General features: G+C 35.6%; 4 protein-coding genes across 4 annotated transcripts; all 4 read left to right on the top strand.

Annotated features, from left to right (window-relative positions):
* Positions 1 to 3411: 3411 nt before the first annotated feature.
* LOC130975975 (protein FAR1-RELATED SEQUENCE 5-like) lies at positions 3412 to 3954 on the top strand. The gene has a single exon (XM_057900684.1). It carries the CDS (start codon positions 3412 to 3414, stop codon positions 3952 to 3954), a length of 543 nt encoding a protein of 180 aa, XP_057756667.1.
* A 97-nt stretch (positions 3955 to 4051) lies between these two features.
* Positions 4052 to 5269, top strand: LOC130975976 (protein FAR1-RELATED SEQUENCE 5-like). Its single transcript, XM_057900685.1, has one exon. The coding sequence runs from the start codon at positions 4052 to 4054 to the stop codon at positions 5267 to 5269; it is 1218 nt and encodes a 405-aa protein (XP_057756668.1).
* A 6711-nt stretch (positions 5270 to 11980) lies between these two features.
* Positions 11981 to 15153, top strand: LOC130973210 (uncharacterized). Its single transcript, XM_057897647.1, has 2 exons — positions 11981 to 12433; positions 14237 to 15153. Exons 1-2 carry the CDS (start codon positions 12129 to 12131, stop codon positions 14676 to 14678), a joined length of 747 nt encoding a protein of 248 aa, XP_057753630.1. The 5' UTR covers positions 11981 to 12128; the 3' UTR covers positions 14679 to 15153.
* Positions 15154 to 17745: 2592 nt separating this feature from the next.
* Positions 17746 to 24579, top strand: LOC130974246 (uncharacterized). The gene is made up of 4 exons (XM_057899046.1): positions 17746 to 19251; positions 20959 to 21530; positions 21639 to 21858; positions 22034 to 24579. The coding sequence occupies exons 1-4, from the start codon at positions 17980 to 17982 to the stop codon at positions 23381 to 23383; spliced, it is 3414 nt and encodes a 1137-aa protein (XP_057755029.1). The 5' UTR covers positions 17746 to 17979; the 3' UTR covers positions 23384 to 24579.
* Positions 24580 to 25327: the final 748 nt, after the last annotated feature.

Here is a 25327-nt window from a genome sequence, read left to right on the forward strand (position 1 = left end):
ATGATGAATAATGACTGAATGAACAAATTAATTAGGCATTGCAATTTGCACCCAAAACAAAATTAGGTATTTCACCAGAAAGGTAGGAACTACACAAATATAGTGGAGTGGGAGCTTGTCCTATTAATAACTTGATTTTATTAATGCTGATGGATAATATTCTTATTTGCAATTTGATTTTAAATAATTTTTGCATTGGATTATTTTGTCTTTCACTCTTAGTTTTATGTCATAATCAAAATCTTTAACCATATAAATCATGAAACAAAATAAATATTTCTTCAAACTGAAAACGATTAGTCCACATCTTGCATTATTTAAAAAAGTGACATGTTAAATTATATTTTTAGTTGTCCGAAACATTTTTGTTTGAATAAAAAAAAAATAACGATTAATACATTTATAAAAATGCTATTTCTTCAAAACTTTTATTTGTCTAAATAGAAGGAAAATGAGTTAAGTCCTAATAAAGCGATTCTTGATATTAATGCCATGTATTAAAATTATCTGTAAAATATTAATTGCACCAATTATATTTTTGATATTGGTCATGTTAATCTTTGACCCATTTTTCGTTAGGTATATTAACATGACTTGATAACCTAAACTTTTAGTGATACATGTTATTTTATAGTTTGGCCACGTGTGACATATGATATATTTAAGTGGATGGTTGTGTTTCGTGTTACAATACTATTTGGTCACATATCAGTTTGTGTTATTTGTTCCAACATTTTTAGTTTATGGGCTCAGGATTCGGTGGTCCAGGAACCTTTGGACCACTTAGTGGTCCAAGTAGAAAACATGTTTTTTAAGATTTTTTAACAACTGCTACATAGTTCTTTAACTAATTTTAATTATAAATTGACCCATATATTTTATATAATTATAAAAATAATTTTTTATTTTATAAATAATTAATTTATCATAAATCTATCATGTTCATTAACAATCAAATACAAAAACAATTTTTTGGCCATTACAATCGATTAAAATATTAAATTTGATTCGTGTCGTTCGCGAGGAATCATAAAATTGTGTTTTCTGCGAAAACCAATCGATTGGAATAATAAATCAATCGATTGAATTATATCTCAATCGATTGGATTACAGTTTACCACTAAACAATCGATTGAAAATTGCCAAAAGCATGATTTTCGCATAACTCAATCGATTGGTCATACGATCTAATCGATTCGATCTAATCGATTGAACGATGCATAAAAATTGGATTTTTGTAATTCAATCGATTGTTTAGAATTTCCAATCGATTGAATGCTTCAAAACAACCTGAGTCTCACCAAATTCAATCGATTGCTTTTGTGACTCAATCGATTGAATTTACCCAAACAATATGAATTTGCCAATTTCAATCGATTGTAGTGTGTGTGAGTTCAAATTCAATCGATTGAAATGATAATTCAATCCATTGGAACACGATGTATTACGTCAGTCTTGTTTTCGTTTTTAAAAATTATCTTCTTATTCATCTATCTCATCTTTAAAATTCTATCTTCCTTTTTTAAGGTTTTATTTTGATTTAGATACTCTAATCTTATCTTTTTCTTAATATTAATATTATAAATTAGTGAATAATCCATCACCAATTATTCAATCCCACCATTAAAATCGTGTATCATTCTCTTTATAAAAAATTTCATTGTTTTTCTTTCGAACATCCATCCATCTACTGAATATCTAATTTTTCTTATTTTTTATCCGTCTATTTAATATCCAATTTTTGTTCATCGTTAATTGACAATCACCGTTGCAGCAATCAGTAAAGGTCCAATCAATTTTTTTCATTGTTCAGAAAATAATCCATCGTTTTGATTACAAAATCGAGGTAAGTGGATAGAATCTCTAATTTTCCAATTATTCGTTTCGATATTTTATTCGTAAAATTGATTGTGTAATGAAAAAATGTTTTTTTTTATCTTTTATTAACTTACAAGACATTGAGAATTACTAAAAAGAAAATAGATGTTATTATTTTTTATTACTAATTAGCTAGCAATCAGGGACGGACCTAGAGGGGGCGAGTAGTGGCCTGACCCCCCAAAATTTTAAGAAATTATACTTATATATACGATTTATGTTTAAAAAATAAAAACAAATATTAGGTAATTTAATAGTTTTATATGTATTATTTTTCACTATGTAATAGATTTATGTCTTAATTGTTAATTCATTAATATTTTTACCTAACTAATTTAATATCATACCCTCAAGTCTTTGTACCTTTCAAATTAGTTTTTATATAATAATTTTTATGTTTATTTTTTTAAAAATCATTTGTTTTTTTATATTAATATATTTAACATTCATATTTTTATATTAATAATAACTTAAGTAGTTATGCTTTGGTAATCACATTATATACTGTAGATATTGTTTTCTTGTAAAAAATATTAATTCTTCTTCTAAATTCACATTGGTAAAAGAAAAATTTTATAAAGATATCGTATATCTTGTATTCTACAATGGTACCGTGTCTTTCAATTAATTAATAATTTATAATTTATTTTCAAATTTTTTTAAAACTTTTGAAAGAATGAATTTTAATTAATAAGATATGGGATCATTTTTAGCAAATCCCGTTATAAATTATATGGTATTTTATAAATTTGTAATGTACAATTGTTAAAGTTATATTTTATTTATGTAATTATCATATTAAAAATAAAATTATTGGAAAAAATTATAATTATATGTATCTTAATAAATCTATTAAAAAACTAACTCCAATAACTATATGTTAATTATTTTTATAGATTAAAAAAATTATATAAAAATTGGCACCTCAACATTAAAATCTCTGGATCCGTCCCTGCTAGCAATATACGAATCTATCTATTTTATGTAATGTTATAAGATGGAGTGTACTGATTTTTTTTTTCATTGGACATTTTAAGATGTCAGGTATATTTACAGACACTGAGATGAATGAGCAATACCAGGAGGACAATGACTTTAACCAACAAGAAGAGCTAGTAAGTGACCAATATATGATGGATGAACAGAATGAATTCGAACAAGATTTCAGAGATGAATTTATTGAGGGAGCGTTTTTTTCTGAATCTGATATGTCAGAAGATATCCTTGAAGCCGCTTATGCGGTTGACTCCGTGCAAGACATTACAACTTTGAAATTTAGTGAGAATTTTGCGGAGAAAATTGACAAATACCACTTTTCTACTTTGCAGCTTGCATTTGATTTTTATATGAAGTACTCAAAGTCGAAGAGCTTTAGTGCAAGGAAGAGCAAGACCTTCAAGAATAGTACTGGCGAGATATACAAACAAAAGTTTGTATGTCATAGGAAAGGATTCAGGATGGAGAAATATTACACGATGGAAAAAAAGGAAGAAGGAGCCTAGATTGGAAACAAGAACTGGATGTGAAGCCCAAATGGATGTTAAATTTGTACCAGAAACTGGAAGGTGGCATATCTTTTATTTCTCTGACAAACACAACAATGATCTATTGGATACACAATTCAGTGCTATGTTGCCTGCCCACAGAAAAATGTCAGAGGCAGATATTATGCAAATGATGAACATGCTAAAGTCAGGGATTAGCACTTCACAGATATTTGGTCTTCTAGCTAGTCAAGCAGGCGGGTATGAATTTGTTGGCTATGGTCCCAGAGATATGTACAATGAGATTGCTCGGCAAAGGCGTCAAATTCCTGGTGATGCAGCACGAGTGTTGAAGAAGTTGGAGGCTATGCGGTTGAAGGATCCACAATTATATTTCAAGGCATGTCATGATTCAAGAGGTTTGTTACGTAACTTGTTCTGGTCTGATGGGATTAGCCAACTAGACTACCGACTCTTCGGGGATGTTATTGCTTTTGATGCTACGTACAAGAAGAACAAGTATAGTTGTCCATTAGTCATATTCAGCGGGGTTAACCACCACAACCAAACAATTATTTTGCTGCTGCGTTAGTTGTGGACGAAACTACTGATACATATATTGGCTCCTGCGTCAGCTCATGTTTGCAATGAAGGACAAGACCCCGACCTCAATAATAACTGATAGGGCCATGGCGATTAGGAATGCAGTCAGAGTTGTATTTCCCGAAGTCAGACATAGATTATGCGCTTGGCACCTTATTCGAAATGCAACTAGCAATGTTGGAAGTCCATCGTTTACATCTAAATTCCAAAAAATTATGTTGGGAGACTACGAGATTTCCGTGTTTAAGCATAAGTGGGTTCAGCTTATTGAAGAATTTGGCCTTGAGGATAAGCCGTGGGTGATCAACATGTACGAAGAGAAGCATATGTGGGCTACTGCATATATAAGAGGAAAATTCTTTGCTGGCTTTAGAACTACCTCAAGATGTGAAGGTTTACACTCAGTTGTTGCAAGGTATGTGGGGTCGCGGCATGATTTGACAAGTTTCGTAGAGCATTTTCAAAGGTGTGTTGCACACTTGCGCTTTAAAGAATTTAATGCTGATTATGAATCTACACGTGGGGTGCCCGTTATGCAGACTTGTATAGAGCTGCTAGAGAGATATGCTGCTGAGTTATACACTCATGAGATATTTCGTTTCTTTCGGCCATTTTTTTCTAGAGCTGGATCAATGCGGGTGCTAAACATAGAGAATAACGATGATTGCATAAAGTACATTATGTGTAAGCATGGGAGGCCCGATTTTATGTGGACTGTTGATTTTCGTCAAGAAGAAATGATCTTCATGTGTACCTGTTTAAGAATGGAGTCATTTGGAATTTCCTACGAACATATTGTGAAAGTTATGGTTGACAAAGACATTTGTGAGATTCCCCGGTCATTGGTATTGGATAGATGGACAAAAAAGGTTAAGTCAGCACTCATTGATCCAAGTGGGTTCACGAGGGATGCTGTTATTATTAGTCGCCAAAGTGCCTTGATAGAATTTTCTAAAAAATTGGCTGCTGTTGCTGCTAAAGTACCAGGGAGATATGAAGAGACACGTGACCTAATTATGGGATTGTACTCATCTTACAAGGCTGCAAACGAAGGCACTAATCAACCTCATTCAGGTGTAGCTAAAAGTAGCAATCCGTATGCTCATCAAATTGGTGTAGGCTCAGGACAACCATCTAGGAAGAAGCGGCAACGTTGTAGTGTTTGTCAAATGGAAGGACATAAGAAGACAACATGTCCTTGGCAAAAGGACATTGACAACAATGTTATTGAAGATGAAGCTAATGGTTCAGATGATGGCGACGTATATTCAGTACCGACGGTTGAGTTAGATAGTGATAATTAGCCACCTCCATATACTTAATATTTTTGCGGAATGAATCAGTTCCATAGTTGTGTTTATTTATTTTATTGCACTATATTAATGAAATATATATAATTCTTACAATAGTCGTGCGTATGCTCTTTAGATGAAATAATTGCCAACTGAATATCGGTTTGCGAAAAAGGGTAAAAAAATCACTCAAACCGGCAATGTAAACGGTCTGGTTCAGTATTTAAAATCGTCAGATTGAAAACCATTGAAAATTGTTGAACCGGCCGGTTTGATCGGATTGTGCTCTCTGACCGGTTCAACAATAGGACGCCGGTCTGATTAAAAACAACACCAAACGCGTAACGCGTCAACCCCCCTTCCCCTAAAACCTTCCCCCCTTCGTTCCTCATTCAGAATCAGAATCAGAAAAACTAGGGGTGTTCAAAACCGATCCGGACCGAACTAAACCGACCAACCGATATGAAAAAATCGAAAACCGAAAACAAAAAACCGAAAAAATGTGTTTTGCAGTTTTTTGCGGTTCGGTTCGATTTTCGGTTCTGAACAGGAAAATCTTAACCGAACCAAACCGAACCGGTTTAGTAAAAAAACCCTTAAAAACCAACCCACTCCCCCCACCCCCACCCCCAAACGGCCAAACCCAATTCCCTTGAGCGCGATTACTGAGCAGAAGTGAGCCCTAACCCCACGCCTCCCACCCCCAATCCAAAGCTCTCAGTCTCAGCCTCTCACCGTCGCACTCTCCTCTCACCGTCGCGCTCTCCTCTCTGCAGTGGCGCACGACACTCGCACCACAGCCTGAACAACGCTCGCACACAGCGCACGACCCTCGTCCCTCGCAGGCTCGCACCCAGCGCTAGCAATAGCAGAGCACGAGCCTCCTTCCTCGCACCCAGCAGTAGCAGAGCCCGAACCTCGCAACCTCGCACCCAGCAGTAACAGAGCCACAACCCTCGCCAGTCGCCACCCACAACACAGCACCCACCAGTCACCGATTCAAGTCAGATATGGAGCCCGAGCCACCGAGTCAGGTATGTGATTTGGTTAAATCGTTGATTCATTGATATTGTTTACTTTATTGCTGACTTGCTGACTTGTTAATTCATTGTTAATTTGATTCATTGTTGCTGGTTATTGATTTATTTTGTTAGGTTTTGTTGCTGGTTAGGATTCGGATTAGGATAATTTTGATTTCCCATTGTCTCTTTCAGGTTAGACTAGGCACTGCAAGAGGCGCAGAGGTAGTGAAAGTGGCAGTCATGGCACTCTATGCTCTTTTGATTGCTTTCGGTCTGTGCAAGGCGCTTCCCCTAGCCAGTATTGTATGCAACTCTAAACACTTAATTTCTGATATCTTCTCATCTCATTATGAGCTTATGATTTGTTTGTCTTCTCTCTTGCTATGACTATGGTGGTTCTAGTTCCTTTGTGCCTTGACCTTACCAATTGGAAACTTGGTAGTGAGATTTGTGCAAGAAAATCATAAGGCACGTCCAAGACTTTGTGTTACCCTTTTATGATTCCTGGAGTTTGGTATTAAGCCTTGGTTATGTTATTTACTTACAGGACAAAAGCAATGTCTTCATGGCAAAGTACTTCTGTGTGAGGTTACATGCTTTGTTTGGAGCAGCTCTGGCTTGTGGGCTGGTAGCGGCTAGAGTGGTTTAACAACAGTTCTATGCATGCAAGAGACCATATCTCTGAAGATGGAAGCTGTCTCAGAATTTTATACTGATTCTTTGCATTCTTCATTTCAAGTGTTTTTCATTTGCCTCCACTTCTTATGGCCAACTAAATAGTGGAGAAAATTTATATCTTATATGTTGAGATACCAATCTAGTTAGGAGTCTCACTTAGGTTTTTTTGATAGTTTAACATTTTTTGGTGTTACATACAAGGACACATACCTTTGTTTGTTTTCAAATCTGATTGCTCCTTGTCCAGTTGTCCCTAATGATGTAATTGCATAGTTTGTAGTCCAAGTGAATATATGCACGGTTGATTTTTCTATGTTACCTAAGAAACTCTAGAATGGAAATCCAATTTACCACATGTTCTCTACAATTAAAATATGTGTAATGAATTTTTCATTCCCCTCGGAATTTTTTCATTATGTGGTCTCACCTTGGTTTTTCTAGCCGAACCAAGAATTTCTATATCTCATATCATACAGTATTAAAATTAAAAGGTATTTAGTAAGTCCCTATGAAATATGAAGGGTTAAGAACGATTTTGGTTCTTAAGGTATAGGCTAAAATTTTTTTCGTTTCTAATCTTTTTTTGTATACGAAATTGTCTTTTTTACTTAGATGTTAAAATTTTGGATCAAATTACCCATAATAAAAAATTATAAAATGAAAAAAAAAAAGAGAAAGAGTGTCTCTGTTCGTCTGAAAGGGGAAGGGAAGAAAAAGAAGGGGGAAGGGAAGAAGAAGAAGCTGTTCTTTATGTAATTTGAATTTCTGGTTTGCTATTCTAATTTATTGCTTCTTGATTTTTCGTTATGTTGTTTTAAAAAATCTCTCTTTCCAAATGCAATATATAATAATCATGATTGATTGTTCTTATGGTTACTCTTATCAAGATTTTTTTATCTATTAGCAATATATATAAAATTAATTAAAATAGAGAGGTCAAATTTTATAAGATGCAAAAATCCAAAATAGAATGCAAACAAATAAAAAGACATGGAATTTTTTTATTTATAAATTAATTAAATAATATAAAATATAATTCACAAGACATAATATTTGTATGCAATTGTTGTTGAAATAATAAACGAAAATAACATTACTACATCAAAATAATATGAGTTTTTTAAACTAAAGTATCTATAAATTGCATAGAAATAGAGAAAAATTGTAGAAGCCACAAAACGATAAATATCTATTTAAGAAGTCATTGAAAAATAACTAAAGAAGTACATCCACCAAACATAACAAATAAATTGACAATAACCAAAGTATTAAGTTTTATCTAGATTACTACTATAATCTTTACATCTTATGCTATAATTTGTGCCTTCTTATGGTTGATCCGATTTCAGAGTAATGCGAATATCGTGATCCTCAAGCTGCAATTTATTCACTATAAATTAGTACAAAAAAATGGTAAGTGAATAATTTTTTTTGTAAATTTTTTTTGTTAAAAAAATAGTAAGCTGCAACTTATTCACTATAAATTTTTTTTGTTAAAAAAATGGTAAGCTGCAACTTATTCACTATAAATTAGAGATTCTATCACTTACCTCGACTTTGTAATCAAAACGATGGATTGTTTTCTGAACACTACAATGAAAAAAATTGATTGGACTTTTGCTGATTGCTGCAACGGGTGATTGTCAATTAACGATGAACAAAAAGTGGATATTAAATAGACGGATAAAAAAAAAAAAAATAGATATTCAGTAGATGGATGGATGTTCGAAAGAAAAACAATGAAATTTTTTATAAAGAGAATGATACACGATTTTAATGGTGGGATTGAATAATTGGTGATGGATTATTCACTAATTTATAATATTAATATTAAGGAAAAGATAAGATTAGAGTATCTAAATCAAAATAAAACCTTAAAAAAGAATATAGAATTTTAAAGATGAGATAGATGAATAAGAAGATAATTTTTAAAAACGAAAACAAGACTGACGTAATACATCGCGTTCCAATCGATTGAATTATCATTTCAATCGATTGAATTTGAACTCACACATACTACAATCGATTGAAATTGGCAAATTCATATTGTTTGGGTAAATTCAATCGATTGAGTCACAAAAGCAATCGATTGAATTTGGTGAGACTCAGGTTGTTTTGAAGCATTCAATCGATTAGAAATTCTAAACAATCGATTGAATTACAAAAATCCAATTTTTATTCATCGTTCAATCGATTGGATCGTATGACCAATCGATTGAGTTATGCGAAAACCATGCTTTTGGCAATTTTCAATCGATTGTTTAGTGGTAAACTGTAATCCAATCGATTGATTCATTATTCCAATCGATTGGTTTTCGCAGAAAACACAATTTTATGATTCCTCGCGAACGACACGAATCAAATTTAATATTTTAATCGATTGTAATTGCCAAAAAATTGTTTTTGTATTTGATTGTTAATGAACATGATAGATTTATGATAAATTAATTATTTATAAAATAAAAAATTATTTTTATAATTATATAAAATATATGGGTCAATTTATAATTAAAATTAGTTAAAGGACTATGTAGCAGTTATTAAAAAATCTTAAAAAACATGTTTTCTACTTGGACCACTAAGTGGTCCAAAGGTTCCTGGACCACCAAATCCTGAGCCTAGTTTATGTGTAGGTACTTCCTATTCTTCTCATATAAGCCAGTTTAAATTCTAGTTGATATAGGCATCGAAGTTTCTTATAGGTATTCTCAATCACTATTTTAGAATTGATATAAAGGCACTTCAAACACTCTTAGTGTCATTTTCGACATCTTTCATCTAGTCTATTTACACACAACTGATTTTTAAGTATGTCTCGTAACAATAACTATGTTATTCAATAAAAAAAATTATATCATTAATTAAAAATATATATTTTTTAAATCCAAAATACAGGTATTTTATAGAAACTGAAAAAAAAATTTTAATTATTGATTTTTTATTAAAAATATGCATATTTTTGGACGAAAATAAATAATGTATTTAATCAATCATATAATTTTTAAATCAATATACTTATATAAAATATTTTATAAAAATATTTGTATTTAAATGACATGAAAAAATAAAAATAAAATTAATATATTTAAAAATATTAAAAATTTTGAATTTATAAAAAGGATAAAGTGCTAAATTGGTCCTCTAGGTTTGGACGTAATTCTGTTTTGGTCCTTAAGGTTTAAATTGTTCTATTTGAATCCAAAAAAGTTTCATTTAACATCAATTTAGTCCCACAGTGAGGTCAAAATTAAATAATTAACAAAATGTCCTACATAACAACAGTTCATGAACAAAATCGATAATCTGTCGAACAAGTACAATATCCAGAGGCACAAAATCAACCATTGATGCATCAATATATTTATTTATCATTTTTTTAGTTTTATAGAAAATATTTTATTTATATTATAAAAAAATAGTAAATAAATGTATTATGTATCAATGGTTGATTTTATGCCTCTAGAGCTTGTACTTGTTCTCTAGATTATCAATTTTGTTCTTGTACTGTTGTTATGTAGGATATTTTATTAATTATTTAATTTTAACCTCACTATGGGACTAAATTAATGCTAAATAAAACTTTTTTGGATTCAAATAGAACACTTTAAACCTTAAGAACTAAAACAGAATTACGTCCAAACCTAGGAGACCAATTTAGTACTTTACCCTTATAAAAATAAAAAAAAATTAGTGAATGAATCAATTTTTTTATGATATTTAATTTTAGAAACTAAAATAAATTATTTAATGCAAAACTAATTTAATATATTTATAATAATAATATAACAGATAATATGTGAATAAATAATATTAACAAAAATAAATATATAATTAAAGAAAAAATATTTAAAACCAGAAGGTTACCAGCCAAAAACTAAACAAAACTACATGAATTTATATTAATAATAAATTTTAAATTTAAGGAATTCAAAAATTAAAAAATTTAAAATTAATTAAGTAAACCTAATTAAAACTTATAAAAGCTTTTCTTTTTTTTTCTCACATCAACATACCCACCTTCAACAATCACACACACCGACTTCTCTCTCTCACCAATGCGGGCGCACTGCTGATCGTAAGATTCAGAAAACACTGATGGAGTTGCTTAATCAACTAGATGGATTTGATCAACTTAAAAAGGTACAACATGCTTCATTTACTTTGTTTTTATTTAGAGACCACCATATGATTTAGAAACATTTTTTCTCTTCCTTGTAGCAATTTAGAAGGATTAAAAACTTTATCTTGGAGACCACCGTATGGTTTAAAAACATTTGCGACGTGTTCTAGCTGGAGGCTGGGATCCTGAGGTCCAATTGGCTGGACGGTGCTAACTACTTGGGCCAGGAGACGGTTGATAATTTTGTTTGCAATATTTGGGATAAAGCTGATTTCATTGTTTATATGAAGATGTTACTCTGTATTTTGGGATATTAGGTGTCATTTTGATGATTAAAGAGACTGCAAACTATACAATTACAAAATTATAAAAAAACATTTATTTAATATAAAAAAAACATCTTAATACTTAACAAAAGAAACATCCAATTATATTTTAGCAAAAATAATTAAATATCTATAAAATTTAAAAAATAAATATGAAATTCTTAAAGAAATAGAGACATTCACATTTGCAAGATAAAAAAATTCAAAAAATATATAAAAGAACATCTATTTAGTATAAAAAAGAAACATTATGATATTTAGCAGAAGAAACATCCATATATATTAACTCGTAAAGACTTTAGATTCACTCAAAAGTATTTGGCTGATTTTTGGCTAATATCCTTTTATTTTCTAGTATTGCTCATAATTAAATAGTATTGTGAGTTTATAACATATGACAATCATTCATATCAACATATCACATGTCACTAACCAATCTATCTTCGTATTATTATAGGTGGTTAAATTATAAGATGTTATTAAACTACATCAGTATACTATTAACAAAAAATGAGTCAAAAAAATATGGCACATTTTTACTGACATTAAAGATGTAATTAGCGTAATTAGAATAGACGATTTTGCTGTACGACCCAAATGGGCTCCGGGGCTTAACTCAATGGAGCGAGAAAGGAAAGACCAACGAAAAAATTTTTTTTTTCGGGTCTTGAAAGGCGAAAGAGTTGAGTTGCGGGTTTGATATCGTCTAATCTATTCCAATCCAAATGGCGCGGTGGTGGTGGAAGGCGGCGCTGGTGGTGGCGATGGTGGCCGCGCTGAGAAGTTACGCGCTGAGCCACGGTTGGGACAAGGACGCCGCTCTTAACTTGCTGACTGACTGGTCCCAAAGCCTGGGCGTCTGGGCCATCCCTCTTTATGTCTCCGTACACACTCTCTCCATCGCACTCTGCCTCCCCTCCGCCGTCTTCCTGGAAGCCGCCGCCTCTCTCCTCTTCGGCTTCCTCCCGGCCGTCCTCTGTGTCTTCTCCGCCAAAATTCTCGGCGCCTCCCTTTCCTTTTGGATCGGCAGGTCAGCTCGCTACTTTTTTTAATTCTAGGGTTCAAAAGTGCGAATTATTTCTCTGCTTTGCTAATTGCTAGTGTGATATTATTTTTTCGACTTCAAATCCAAAGTTAGAATTGAATTGTTTATCTTCCGAGTGACTCAGCTCACTCGAATGTTTATTTTGCCATTTCAATTGAAACTTGAGAGTGCGCGATTGGTTGCTTTTTGCTACTGCGATTCCTCACTAGTGTTTATTTGTTGACCTTCCAAACATGTTGATTCCATTTTTTGTGTCAAAAGTGGTGAAGTGACTGCGGAATCAATGCTTTTCCTGTTTGAATAGTAATTCAATTCTATGAAATTCAGTTCCTACGGTGCTCAAGGCAGAGAGAGACTTATATTTTAGTGGCACGAATGTATACATGATTCACACTAGGGCACTATGGCTGCATTTGATTCAGCTTAGTTGATGTTGTTGCCTTGCTATAGGTCTTATTTAAGCTTACTATTGATGTGCTGTATCGTGGTTGTTCTTGGTGTTCTTAGTATAAAGGATTGTAGATAGTATGTTAAATAGGTTCAGAAGGCTTAAGTTATGTTTTGGTGCTCCTAGGAAATTGGCATTGCCTAACACAAATATTTTGAAGGGCTATGATTTATGGGGACTAGAATCTGTGGCCTTTATAAAAGTTCTGAAGGGCACTTCATTTGCTTTCTTTCCGAGTCTTTTAAGGATTTTTAATCGGTTACTTATTGCTATTCTCTTTTCAAAGAATTCCTTTTAAATCTTTTAATCTCTATTTCTGGAATCAAACTCATTGGTGTACTTGATTTCTCTTAACTGGGATTAAGGAACTCTATCAAGATAGCTCATACAAACCCTACCATAATTTAACTTCTTATTGTCTTTGGAACCAGAACTTTAAGAATCAAAGCTCTTCTGTGTTACTTTAGGGTATTTGGCTTCTTCTTCATGTTTTTTCCATGGCCTTTTTCAAGGCACCCCTTTCACAAATATTCAAAGGCATTGTTGAGTGGCCACTGGCTAGTGTTCTGTTGATTTTGTCTTTTTTAATCTTTCCTTTTTGTTTTTTTTTAACAGCATATATTCTTGTCTTTCTCTTTATTCTTACTTTTGAAAGGAAGCCTTGGGTGGGATTATCCTGTTAGGCTGCATACATAATACATTACACCCCTTAGGTGCGGCCTTTCCCAGGACCTTGCCTAATGAGGGATGCTTGTGCTCCGGGCTGGCCCTTTTTCTTGTCTACATTCTTACTTTTCACTTTCCATTAAAAAAATTTTCCTTTCCCATAAAGTAGACTCCAATAAATGTAAGTAGCTGTTGGCATTGTCTATTGTTTTGACATAATAGCAGGAGTCATAAAATCAAATTTGAACTGAATACAAAAATCAACATGGGGATAAAGAATTTTTTTTGTAATTTTGAAATTTTAATTCATAAAATCAATGCGCATAATGAAAACATTAGCTGTTCTGGAACATCAAGTTTCCTCAAGGGGACCTGAATTCATATCAGTAGGAAGGGGCAGAATTATGGCACTGCTGTTGAGGTGGTGGTTAAGCGACATACTTTAGAATTTGATTCTTTGGCATCATAGATTTGCTTGGAGTTGTAGTTCACTTATGCCACAAACGATTACTATTAGGCTACAATACTATGAAATGGTAGTTTCAGTTTGTGAGAATTAGTGAATGAGAAAGTTGTGTGAATATTATTCTATTTTAACCCACCCGTCATATATTTCTAGATCAGTTTATTTACGTTGTGAAAGACTAAATTAAGGTTACTTGGGGTTATATCAGGTTGATATTCAGGAGTTCCAAGTCAGCAGTTGAATGGGCCCACAGAAACAGATACTTTAATCTTCTTTCGAAAGGAGTTGAGCAAGATGGTTGGAGATTTGTTCTTCTTGCTCGCTTCTCACCGCTGCCGTCATATGTTATTAACTATACCTTAGCTGCTACCGATGTTGGGTTCCTTTTGGATTTTCTTCTTCCCACTGCAATTGGATGTATACCCATGATCTTGCAGAATACATCAATTGGAAGCCTCGCCGGTGCTGCTGTAGCTTCAGCCTCCGGCTCCAAGAAATCTCAATTTTGGTCTTACTTTTTCCCCCTAGTTGGTATTTTATCAAGTGTACTTATTTCCTTGAGAATTAAAAAGTACTCAACTCAACTTTCGGTATCTCAAAACACTCCCAGCAAAGATAACCCCGTTGAAGCGCATTCAAAAAGTTCTTAACATTGTCTTAGGTGCAAAATTAACATCATATAAGCTTTTCTTTTTTCATATTTTTTATTTTTATAAATGAATGTTCTGTTATAATTTGAAACATGATCTTTCACTTAGTCTGGTAGTTCCTCTTAGTTTTCACTCTTGTAAGATTGTTATATGTTCAGACTCAGTCCCTTAGATCTTGGTTGGGATTTTCCTCTTAACATTTGAGTAGATTCGTTGAACTTACTCAATAATTCTATTGATTGAACCTGCACGCAAACTGAGCTTGACATGTGGGTCGGTGGGATGCATTATGCAAGTTTGTGAATGGAGGGAATGTGCAATAGTTTACGCGTTTTTATTATTAAAATACATTGGAATTCAATTGAAAGCATTACCGTATACAATTCTGTGAAAATCAAATAATATAATATAAGGTTAAAATGGTATTGAAGTAAAACGATAAAAAGAAAAGAATTATCTATCCCCAATAAAAAATTTTACAGAAAGGAGAGAGTACCTGGAAAAGAAAGAGATAGAGAAAGAACAGGAAGAAAAAAAGTAAGAGATAGAGAAAGAACAGGAAGAAAAAAAGTATCTCTGAACGACGCAATAGGAAAAATAAGAAGGGGTAATAGTGGAAAAAAAGAAAAACAAAATTTATAAAATTGTCCGTGTCCACTCTTCTAAATTCCGTGTCCATCATTGTCCTTCGTGAAAGAGTGGACACAAAAGTATCAAAAACTGTCTCGGAGACAATATGTCCACTGTCCATGTCTCTGCTTCCAAACACTTTTTAAACAAGTGTTGTCCATGTCTCCGTGTCTTGCCCCCGAAAACAAACGCTACCTAACAGATCTTTCGGAGATTTTGACTTATGAAGCAGTTATCGTCTCAATGAAATTCTCTTAACACACGACAAGTGTTTGATTGCGTGCAATTATACACTACACCAATCACCCGTGTGCGTCGACATGCAACAATATGGTTTTCAACAAGGTTAATGGCGGCATTAGTGGTATCGTAACACAGTATAAATGCCCGTAACAAGTGTCTAGATTGCAGAGGATTCATGGGTGGGTCACTGTCATGGGTGCTTCACCTTTGAGAAGTCATATTCAAAGAAGCAGCATAAAGGTAAGATGCCTAAAAGAAAAGACGCGCATTTTCGTGATCATATCTAAATTTTGATCGATAAAAAAGCTAGGGGTTAAATTCCGGACAGGTGCACATCGTATCGAGGTTTACCTGATTTTTGTGCGGCGTTTTACAACATAAGTAAATCAATCATCCTTCCCCCGAAAAAAAGTGACAACTTTTCCCCTAACAAAATCGAAGGGTCGGACAAGAAGAAATGAGCAGGTGTACCACGCATAAACACACGGATTCGGATATAGCAATGCGCTTTATTTGGACTTATCATCGATCTCCACTTCAAGCAGGATAATATTTATCTGGCAATCTTTGAAGCATTATTCATGATGCAGTATGTACACATAAGAGAACCATGTCTTAACTAGAAAAGCCATATTGTATGATGTATAGAGCACTTCAATCCAATACCAAACATGTGGCCATAATATATAGTTACACTTTTATTAAATGGACAAAAGTTAAAGAAAAAGGGGGAAACAATTACAATTAACGGAAGAAATTCTAATCTTCTTACATTCGGCATTCCTACTTAGAGTATATCACTATATGTAGAAATAACAACATTATTCAAATTTAAAAGTATCCATTCTGTTTTTATCTGATCGAAATAGATAATTATCCGATTTCAGTGTGAAGGCGAACTTTTTGTGGGATAAAATTTTAAATAGAACAGAGTCGGATTTATGGAATCTTCGTCCCAGTATACATATATTATATGTAATTTTAATATATAATATATATAAAATAATTAGTAAAATAATTAATAATATTGTATTATTGTTAAATTTTTATTTTAATTTATATTATATATCAAAAAATGGTTATACAAATTTTGAAATTTAATTTTATTCGTTAGATTATAATAATTATAGGGGCGGGAGCAGTAAGGACGGATTAATATTCAATTTCTTATTATTCGAAGATAAAAGTAAAGCGAATTTTATATTGGTTATTGTAAGGTGGAGCGGGGTCAAATAGGATAAAAATTTGCTCCTACTCGCTCCATTGCCATCCTTATGTATATGCAATCTTGCATTCTATTTTAGATATTAAAATTTAAGGCTTGCTCATATAATTTTGAGATAGTGGTTTTAGTAATAATCATAAGTTGTTCAACACGGAAATATGAGTGTCCTTTATTTTTGTTATTTTTTTAGTCGATTTTATTGATTAAAAAGAGAAAACTACTGTATTTATTCATAAAAATTTATAATGTTAATGTTCTGGCCCGACCAGCCAGTGACCCGGATCTAAATCTGAGCGGCCGACCTGACGATCACACTACTAAAACTTAGGAGAACACGTCTCTCACCACGTGGAGTTTGAACAGCTAACAAAAGCTTTTAAAATAGTGGACCGACCACAAGGGACTCACCCGAATACGGACTATAAAAAGGGAGGGACCTACCCCTCCCCGAAGATATGTCACCTTACCTAACCCTAATAACCACCTTTATCCAGATAATTGACTTTTTTTTTTTTGTAGGAAAGACAAAAAATTGGCATTTATACCAATAAAAGTTTGAAATGTTAAAAAATCTACACATGAATAAAATTAATGTTTGAATATTTTTGTTACATAAAAATCATATTTTATGAATATCAAACTAGTTTTGTTCGTTCATTATGGTTAGAACGATAGCTTGCTCAATTAAAAATGAAAATTCAGACATTAGTAGCTATGCATTTTTGGGCCCGTAGCATCTGTTTTCTGGTTTCCAGATTATGTAGAGCATTTTGGCCCATACCGCTTTTTGTTTCTTTTTAATGTATTGCAGCGAGCTGTCAAAAATAGTCGCGACCCTGAGCCCAAAGACTCTTCCGAAAGAAACGGCCTTGTTTAGCAGAAGCAGAAGCATACTGACTACTCTGTACTGCAATGTAACCAACAAAAAGTCAAAAACAATCAAAAGAGATGTGGAGAGTGCAATTCAGTAGACGAAGGTATTCGGTATTCCAAAGTCCAAACACCCCCCACCCAAAAAAAAAAGAGGTTAGTGGAGAGTGGAGGAAGACAATGTGCATCGTCATCGAAGTTTTGTAAGCGAGGCGAGTGAGGTGTATGAGCTGAGTCAACTCAACTGATAAAAAGTAGTAGTAACATCACATCACAAAACGACAATCACCACCGCCGTGTGCTGAGAAGAAGAAGAAGGAGGAAAAGAAAGAAATGCTGCCGCCGGAGCTGCAGCCTCGATCATTCCGCCCCTACATATCAAGCTCGAGCAGCGCTCCCTCATTCTCCTTCTCCAATTCCCAATCCCAGCAAAGCTCGAACCCTAGCTCCACCGAATCGAATTCGTCATCCCAGAGCCATGGCAACCAGCGTGGTCACTCCGCTTCCCCTTCCACATCCTCATCCTCCAGATCCATCAAGAACCCCACCGGCTTCACCCACAACTACCGGATCGCGATGGCGCTGGTTCCCTCCGCCATGTTCCTGCTGGACCTGGGCGGCGCCCCCGTGGCATCCGTTCTGGTGGTGGGGCTGATGATCTCCTACATCCTGGACTCCGTGGTGACCTCAAAGGTTCCCTCCTTCTTCGGCGTGTGGCTCACACTCATATTCTCCCAACTCTGCTTCTTCCTCTTCGCCTCGCCCTCACTCTTCGCCACCTTCAGTTCCTCCCTCCCTCTCACCCTCCTCTCCTCATTCCTCTGCGCCCACACCACCTTCCTCGTCGGCGTCTGGTGCTCCCTCAACTTTCGCTTCCTCCCTCTCGAGAACCCTTCCATCGCTCTCTCCCTCGAGCGCCTCCTCTTAGCCTCCGCCCCTATCTCCGCCTCATCCATTTTCACCTGGGCCACTGTCTCCGCTGTCGGTATCCGCAATGCCGCCTACTACCTCGCCGCCTTCAACTCCCTCTTCTACTGGCTCTTCTCCATTCCCCGCCTCTCCTCCTTCAAGACCACCCCCAGGGCCAGGTTCCATGGCGGCGAAGTTCCTCATGACAGCTACATCCTCGGACCCCTCGAAAGCTGTGTCCACACCCTCTACCTTCTCTTCCTTCCGCTTGTCTTTCACCTTGGCTCGCACTACGCCCTCGTTTTCTCCTCTGCTGCTGCCTTCTGCGACCTCATTCTCCTGTTCTTCCTGCCGTTTTTGTTTCAGCTCTATGCCTCCACCAAGGGTGCTTTGTGGTGGGTCACCAAGAATGAGAACCAGGTTCATAGCATAAGGGTCGTCAATGGTGCTGTGGCTTTGGTGGCCGTTGTCGTTGCTTTGGAGGTTAGGGTGGTTTTCCACTCGTTTGGGAGGTACATTCAGGTGCCCCCACCCTTGAATTATGTTCTGGTCACCATCACTATGCTTGGAGGGGCTGCTGCCGCTGGTTCCTATGCCATGGGGATGGTCTCGGACGCCCTCAGCTCTGTGGCTTTTACCACCTCCGCCATTGTGGTCAGCGCTGCCGGAGCTGTCGTCATTGGGTTCCCAGTGTTGGTAAGCAGGTTCAGCTTTGTTTTCAATATGATGGTTTTCTTGATCGCTGATTGTGTCTATCACATTGATTAGCTAGCTGCCTGGAAGCTTGTTGGCATTACCTTATTGTTAATTAGGTGTTGTTTTTGTTTGTTCATATTTGGTGGTTTTAGTCTTCCTATACCTGGAATATGTTCAGCATTATTGCTTGTCTCTGATGTTCTTGATGCTTGTGGTATAGGTTATGGTAGACCTATCTGAATGGTATTGCTTTATTTTTCGATAGATGATAGGAGACTTTCTTAATTTATTAATTTTCGCGGGGGGGGGGGGGGGGGGGGGGGGTAGAAAGGTGATGCCGTGATAATGATCTTACAACGTGGATAATGAAGGAGTCACTAAAGGCTATAAAAGTAAAAGGAAAAAGAAAATTGAGTAAACGAGCAATGTGGTGACTTTGTCAAGCGCAAAATGGTGTTTGAAGAACTCTTGAACACAATGCCAACATTGTGAGGACTTGTATCCTCTCATCTGAGTCATCTCACTTCATTTTCTAACTAAGTAACATGAGGAAGCCTTTCAATTAAATTAGAGCTGTTATACATGTTAAGAATTTGAAAAACCATCCAATAGGTGACTCCTATCAGTCTAACCATCATAGCTTACCCTTTCTCTACCATCATAAATCCTCAATAACCCTTCAACTTCCTGCATCATTTTCTTTGTGATATTCTATTGGAGCCAGACTAGCAAACCAAGGTGTGCAAAAACCAGTAGGCGTTCCTGGTTATAATGAACTGATAAACCTTAGAGACATGTGGTTTTGTGAGTGTGTCTACATATATTTGGAATCTGCAAGTGGTTGCAAAGAAAATAGTAGTCTGATTCACTCTGGTTGGTTTTGTTAAGGTTTGTTCTTGTCTATGTTGAGACTGTAGTATGCATATTTTTTGGTTGATTAGTGTCAACTATCTAGATGTCTTGTGCTGATGGCCAAAAATTGTTCAGTTGATTTTCATTTATTTTACTTTTGCAACTTGTGGGATATGTTATTTCTTTTTCTATTGCTTATTTATGATCTGGATTTTTTCTGTTCAAATTTTTAGTATGGGAGTTTTAGATTGATATCAAGAAGATATATCTGGTGATCTCTCTCTGGGTTGTGTGGTGGCGCCTAGCACAGAGAGATGGGGGAGACTATGTTTAATTAGGTTCTTGAGTGAGAAACTGTTTTTACTTTAAATTGCCTGGATTTAAGATCAGCTTGAGATATTTCTTCGATGATCCGATCATTGCCACTGTGCTGATGATCAATAATCAGTCTTTTGCTTCATCAAATATCGAACACAGAAATCAACAGTCTATTGTAGATGATGTGTGCATTCTTTTTTAATAATTGTTCTCCATTTTTCCTTCTTTATAACCGACAGATTAATTCTGAAAGAATTACAAGATGCTGTCATCAATTAGAAGTGGAAATGGGGGAATAACATGGTATGCTAAAATTCAATCAGATTAATGAAACAACTTATGAACCATTAGGAAAAAAGGAGGCTTTTCATATTATGAGATGCATAGCTTTTTCATAACATATTCTAATCTTGGCTGCTGGTTTCTTTGGTGGATGATGATAATGTTAATTACTTCGGTCGTTACATATTCAATTTGATTAACCTTTATTGTTTTTCCTTACTCTTTTTTATTGATTATTTACTTTTTGACTTGCAGTTCCTTCCTCTGCCTGCAGTTGCCGGATTTTATTTGGCTCGATTTTTTGAAAAGAAGAGCCTGCCATCTTACTTTGCTTTTGTTGTTCTTGGGAGTTTAATGGTTACATGGTTTGTGCTTCACAACTTCTGGGATTTAAATATTTGGCTAGCAGGCATGTCCCTGAAATCTTTCTGCAAACTTATAATAGCAAATGCTGTCCTGGCAATGGCTATTCCTGGTTTAGCTCTTCTACCTTCGAAGTTAAAATTTTTATCCGAGATTGGCTTGATAAGCTATGCATTACTCTTATGCTACATCGAGAATCGGTTCTTCAATTACTCCAGCATTTACTATTATGGGTTTGAGGATGAGGTGATGTATCCTAGCTATATGGTTGTGATGACAACTTTATTGGGTTTGGGTTTGGTGAGAAGGCTACATGTGGATCAACGAATCGGAGGAAAAGCAGTATGGATTTTGACTTGTCTTTATTCTTCAAAGCTCGCCATGTTGTTTATTGCATCAAAGTCTGTAGTATGGGTATCGGCTCTTCTATTATTAGCTGTTACCCCTCCATTGCTTCTTTATAGGCAAGTTATTCTAAATTCTTAAAATAGTTTGGAAGGATCCTAACTTGTATTATGCCTCTAGACTTTATTTTATGCCTGATTATATTATGCTATTCCTGGAATTTATAGGGATAGATCAAAAACAGGTTCTAGGATGAAATCTTGGCAAGGTTATGCGCATGCCTTTGTGGTTGCCTTATCTGTATGGTTTTGTCGTGAAACGATTTTTGAAGCACTTCAGTGGTGGAATGGAAGGTCTCCTTCAGATGGTTTAATCCTGGGATCATGCATTCTCTTGACTGGATTGGCTTGTATTCCCATCGTCGCTGTTCATTTCTCTCATGTTTTGGTATGTATAACTATTCAATTCAGTGTTTTTCAGTTTAGTTTGGGTTGTTAATCGTGAGAACTATTTGATGTTCATTGGAAATTATTTGCTAGCCACGTTTCATAACCAATTAAAAATTATTTTTGGTTGATGCGGTACTAAAGGCTGATAATGAGCTTTTTCGTTTTCCCTGCAGTCTGCCAAAAGAAGCCTAGTGCTGGTAGTGGCAACTGGTCTGCTTTTTATTCTGATGCAGCCCCCTCTCCCTTTGTCATTGACTTACCAGTCAGACCTAATCAAGACTGCCCGCCATTCGGCTGATGATATCTCAATTTATGGCTACATGGCAGGGAAGCCTACCTGGCCTTCTTGGTTGCTTATTATTGCAATTTTGCTCACGCTAGCATCTGTTACATCTATCATACCCATTAAATATATTGTTGAATTAAGGACATTTTATTCCATTGCAATGGGGGTTGCCCTGGGAGTCTACATTTCTGCTGAATACTTTGTCTGGACAGGCATTCTGCATGTTCTCATTGTGGTCACAATGGTTTGTGCCTCTGTATTTGTTGTCTTCACTCATCTGCCCTCTGCCTCAAGCACAAAGCTTTTGCCCTGGGTATTCGCTCTGCTTGTGGCTCTCTTTCCAGTTACTTATCTTTTGGAGGGCCAACTGAGAATTAAAAATATTCTTAAAGACACTGAAATAGGAAATTTGGGCGAGGAGGAGAGGAATCTTACAACATTGCTAGCCATTGAGGGGGCCAGGACATCTCTTCTTGGTTTGTATGCGGCAATCTTTATGCTAATAGCCTTGGAGATAAAATATAAACTTGCTTCAATTTTAAGGGAGAAGGCTATTGATATAGGTGGCATTAGACACAGCAATTCCGGTCAAAGTGCATCTGCTAGTTTCCTTCCAAGAATGAGATTCATGCAGCATCGCCGGGCTTCTACTGTTCCCTCCTTTACAATTAAGAGGATGGCTGCTGATGGATCCTGGATGCCTGCCGTTGGCAATGTTGCCACAATTATGTGTTTCGCTATATGCCTAGTCTTGAATATCAACCTTACCGGTGGTTCGAACCGTGCCATATTTTTCCTGGCTCCTATCCTGCTGCTACTGAATCAAGATTCTGATTTTGTTGCTGGTTTTGGGGATAAACATAGATATTTTCCTGTGGTTGCTGTTATATCTGTCTACTTCGTTTTGACAGCCCTCTACAGCATATGGGAAGATGTCTGGCATGGTAATACAGGATGGGGTCTTCAAATCGGTGGGCCTGACTGGATATTTGTGGTAAAGAACTTGGCCCTCCTTGTTCTCACGTTCCCAAGTCATATACTGTTCAACAGGTATGTATGGAGCTTTACAAAGCAGAGTGATTCACCCCCGTGGATAACCTTACCCCTTAATCTGCTCCCTATTGCATGTACAGATATTCTCAAGATTAAGATCTTGGGTATATTAGGAGTTATATATTCCCTGGCTCAGTATCTAATCACTAGGCAACAGTATATTTCTGGCCTCAAGTACATCTAAATGAGAACGTAGTCTGTACGATAGTCTTTTCTTTTAATCTAGGTACACTCCTGCCTCTGCTTGTCATGCCTAAATTTGTGTGCTGAGGAATACGTTGAAATGCCTTATTTTTGTTATCGCCAATGGTTGGTAGTTTAACAGAGGTTGAAAGATATGAATTAGTTTTCTCTTCTGTCTTGATGGTTTAATGCCTTATTTTGGTGTGTTTCTGAAAGAATGTTGATTTGGAAACTGGAACTGCTAGAATTAGGAATATGGATGTAATTTGGGATAGGAAATAACGGATTTAATAATGTACTAGAGAAAGAATGCAACCAGGAAGAACAAGAGGTCTTTTTAAGACATTTCACATTTCGCATATTGGATGAGTATTAGTATACTCTATCTCGGATATTTGAAGAAGATACAAAGAAATGAATAGCGTTAACATTTGACATTAGTATACCCTATCGTGGCAATCCATAAGGATGTATTTGTTTCCTAGGACTGGGACTAAGTTTTGTATTTGGTGAATAGAAATTGAAATTAATTTTAATCTTTTCAGCGCGCTTCTAAAAAATGGGGACATAGGAGCCTCCCTGACCCAGCCCATATTCCTCATGTTCACCACCACTGTACTCATCATTCCACCCACATCTCACCGCTACTTCTACAACACCTCTATATCCTTCACTTCACCACTGCAGCACCACCCCTAATCCCTCACCTCACCGCTATACCTACTCCCATCATGATATCTCACCACTGCCATTCCACCTCAACAACAACAACTACAATTAACAAGGAGAGGGAGCGGGAGACATAGATCTCGATGACAAGGAGGGAGGCAATGGAAATGGCAAAGCAGAGGAGATGCAAACACAGATCTCGACTATAAGGAGAGTCAGTGATAGTGGCAAAAACAAAAGAGAGGCGGATGGAGAGAGAGGTGGAGTCAAAAGTAGAGGCGATTGGTGGGGAAGAAGGCTGCGTTGTTGCCGTCGGAGAGTGGAGGCTGGCCAGCATGAGGTGAGGCTAAGCTTTAAGGAGTAGAGGGTGTCGTTTGTGACGTTATGGGAGAAGCAACGATGAGGCTGAGCTTTGAGGATTGGGGTTTATTTTATTTTTATTTTTTTAATTAACAAGAGTATTTAGGTCATTTTACTTGTTTTATTCTTCATATTTATCTTAAAAAAAAAATACTAAGGCATAACTTAATTTTATACAATTTGCACTAAACACAATACAGAGACTCAATTTTTGTCTTTCTTCCAAACTTCGAAACTCAGCTTAAGTGACGGATTTCTAGTCTGCCCATCTTTTTAAAGGTGCCAAAACCTTTCATAGCATTAACATTTGACATTAAGCTATATATGAACACTTCTCGCTATGCCTATGATCTTTCTCAATTTTTATTCGATCTAATCCATTCATTAATCTTAACCCTAAATAATAAGGGACATGCTTCACCACAGTGTTACCCTTAAAACTTTAGTTGCGATTAGGGATGGCAATACCACCCGAATTCGCGGGTACTCATCCCACCTCTACTCGCTCGGGGCAGGTTTCTAGCAGGGCGGAACGGAGTCGGGTTTAGGTAATATCCGTCCTTACTCGCTCTGCTATATATATAATTTTAATACATAATATGTATAATATATGTAAAATAATTAGTAAATGATTAATAATATTGTATCATATTTAAATTTTTATTTTAATTTATGTTATGTATATGATGATGGTTATATAAATTTTGAAATTTAATTTTATTTATTGGATTTTAATAATTATAGGAACGGGTTAAGATTCAACGTTTTACTATCCGCGAATAAAAACGGGACAAATTCTATGTAGGTTGTTGTATGGTGGGACGGGGTCGGGTAAAGCAAAAACTCATTCCTACCTACCCCGTTGCCACCCCTAGTTGCGGTCTCCCTTTCAAAACTAATGAAATGTGTTTTTGCA

The sequence above is a fragment of the Arachis stenosperma genome, chromosome 4, assembly GCF_014773155.1.
Source record: "Arachis stenosperma cultivar V10309 chromosome 4, arast.V10309.gnm1.PFL2, whole genome shotgun sequence".
Lineage (NCBI taxonomy): Eukaryota > Viridiplantae > Streptophyta > Magnoliopsida > Fabales > Fabaceae > Arachis > Arachis stenosperma.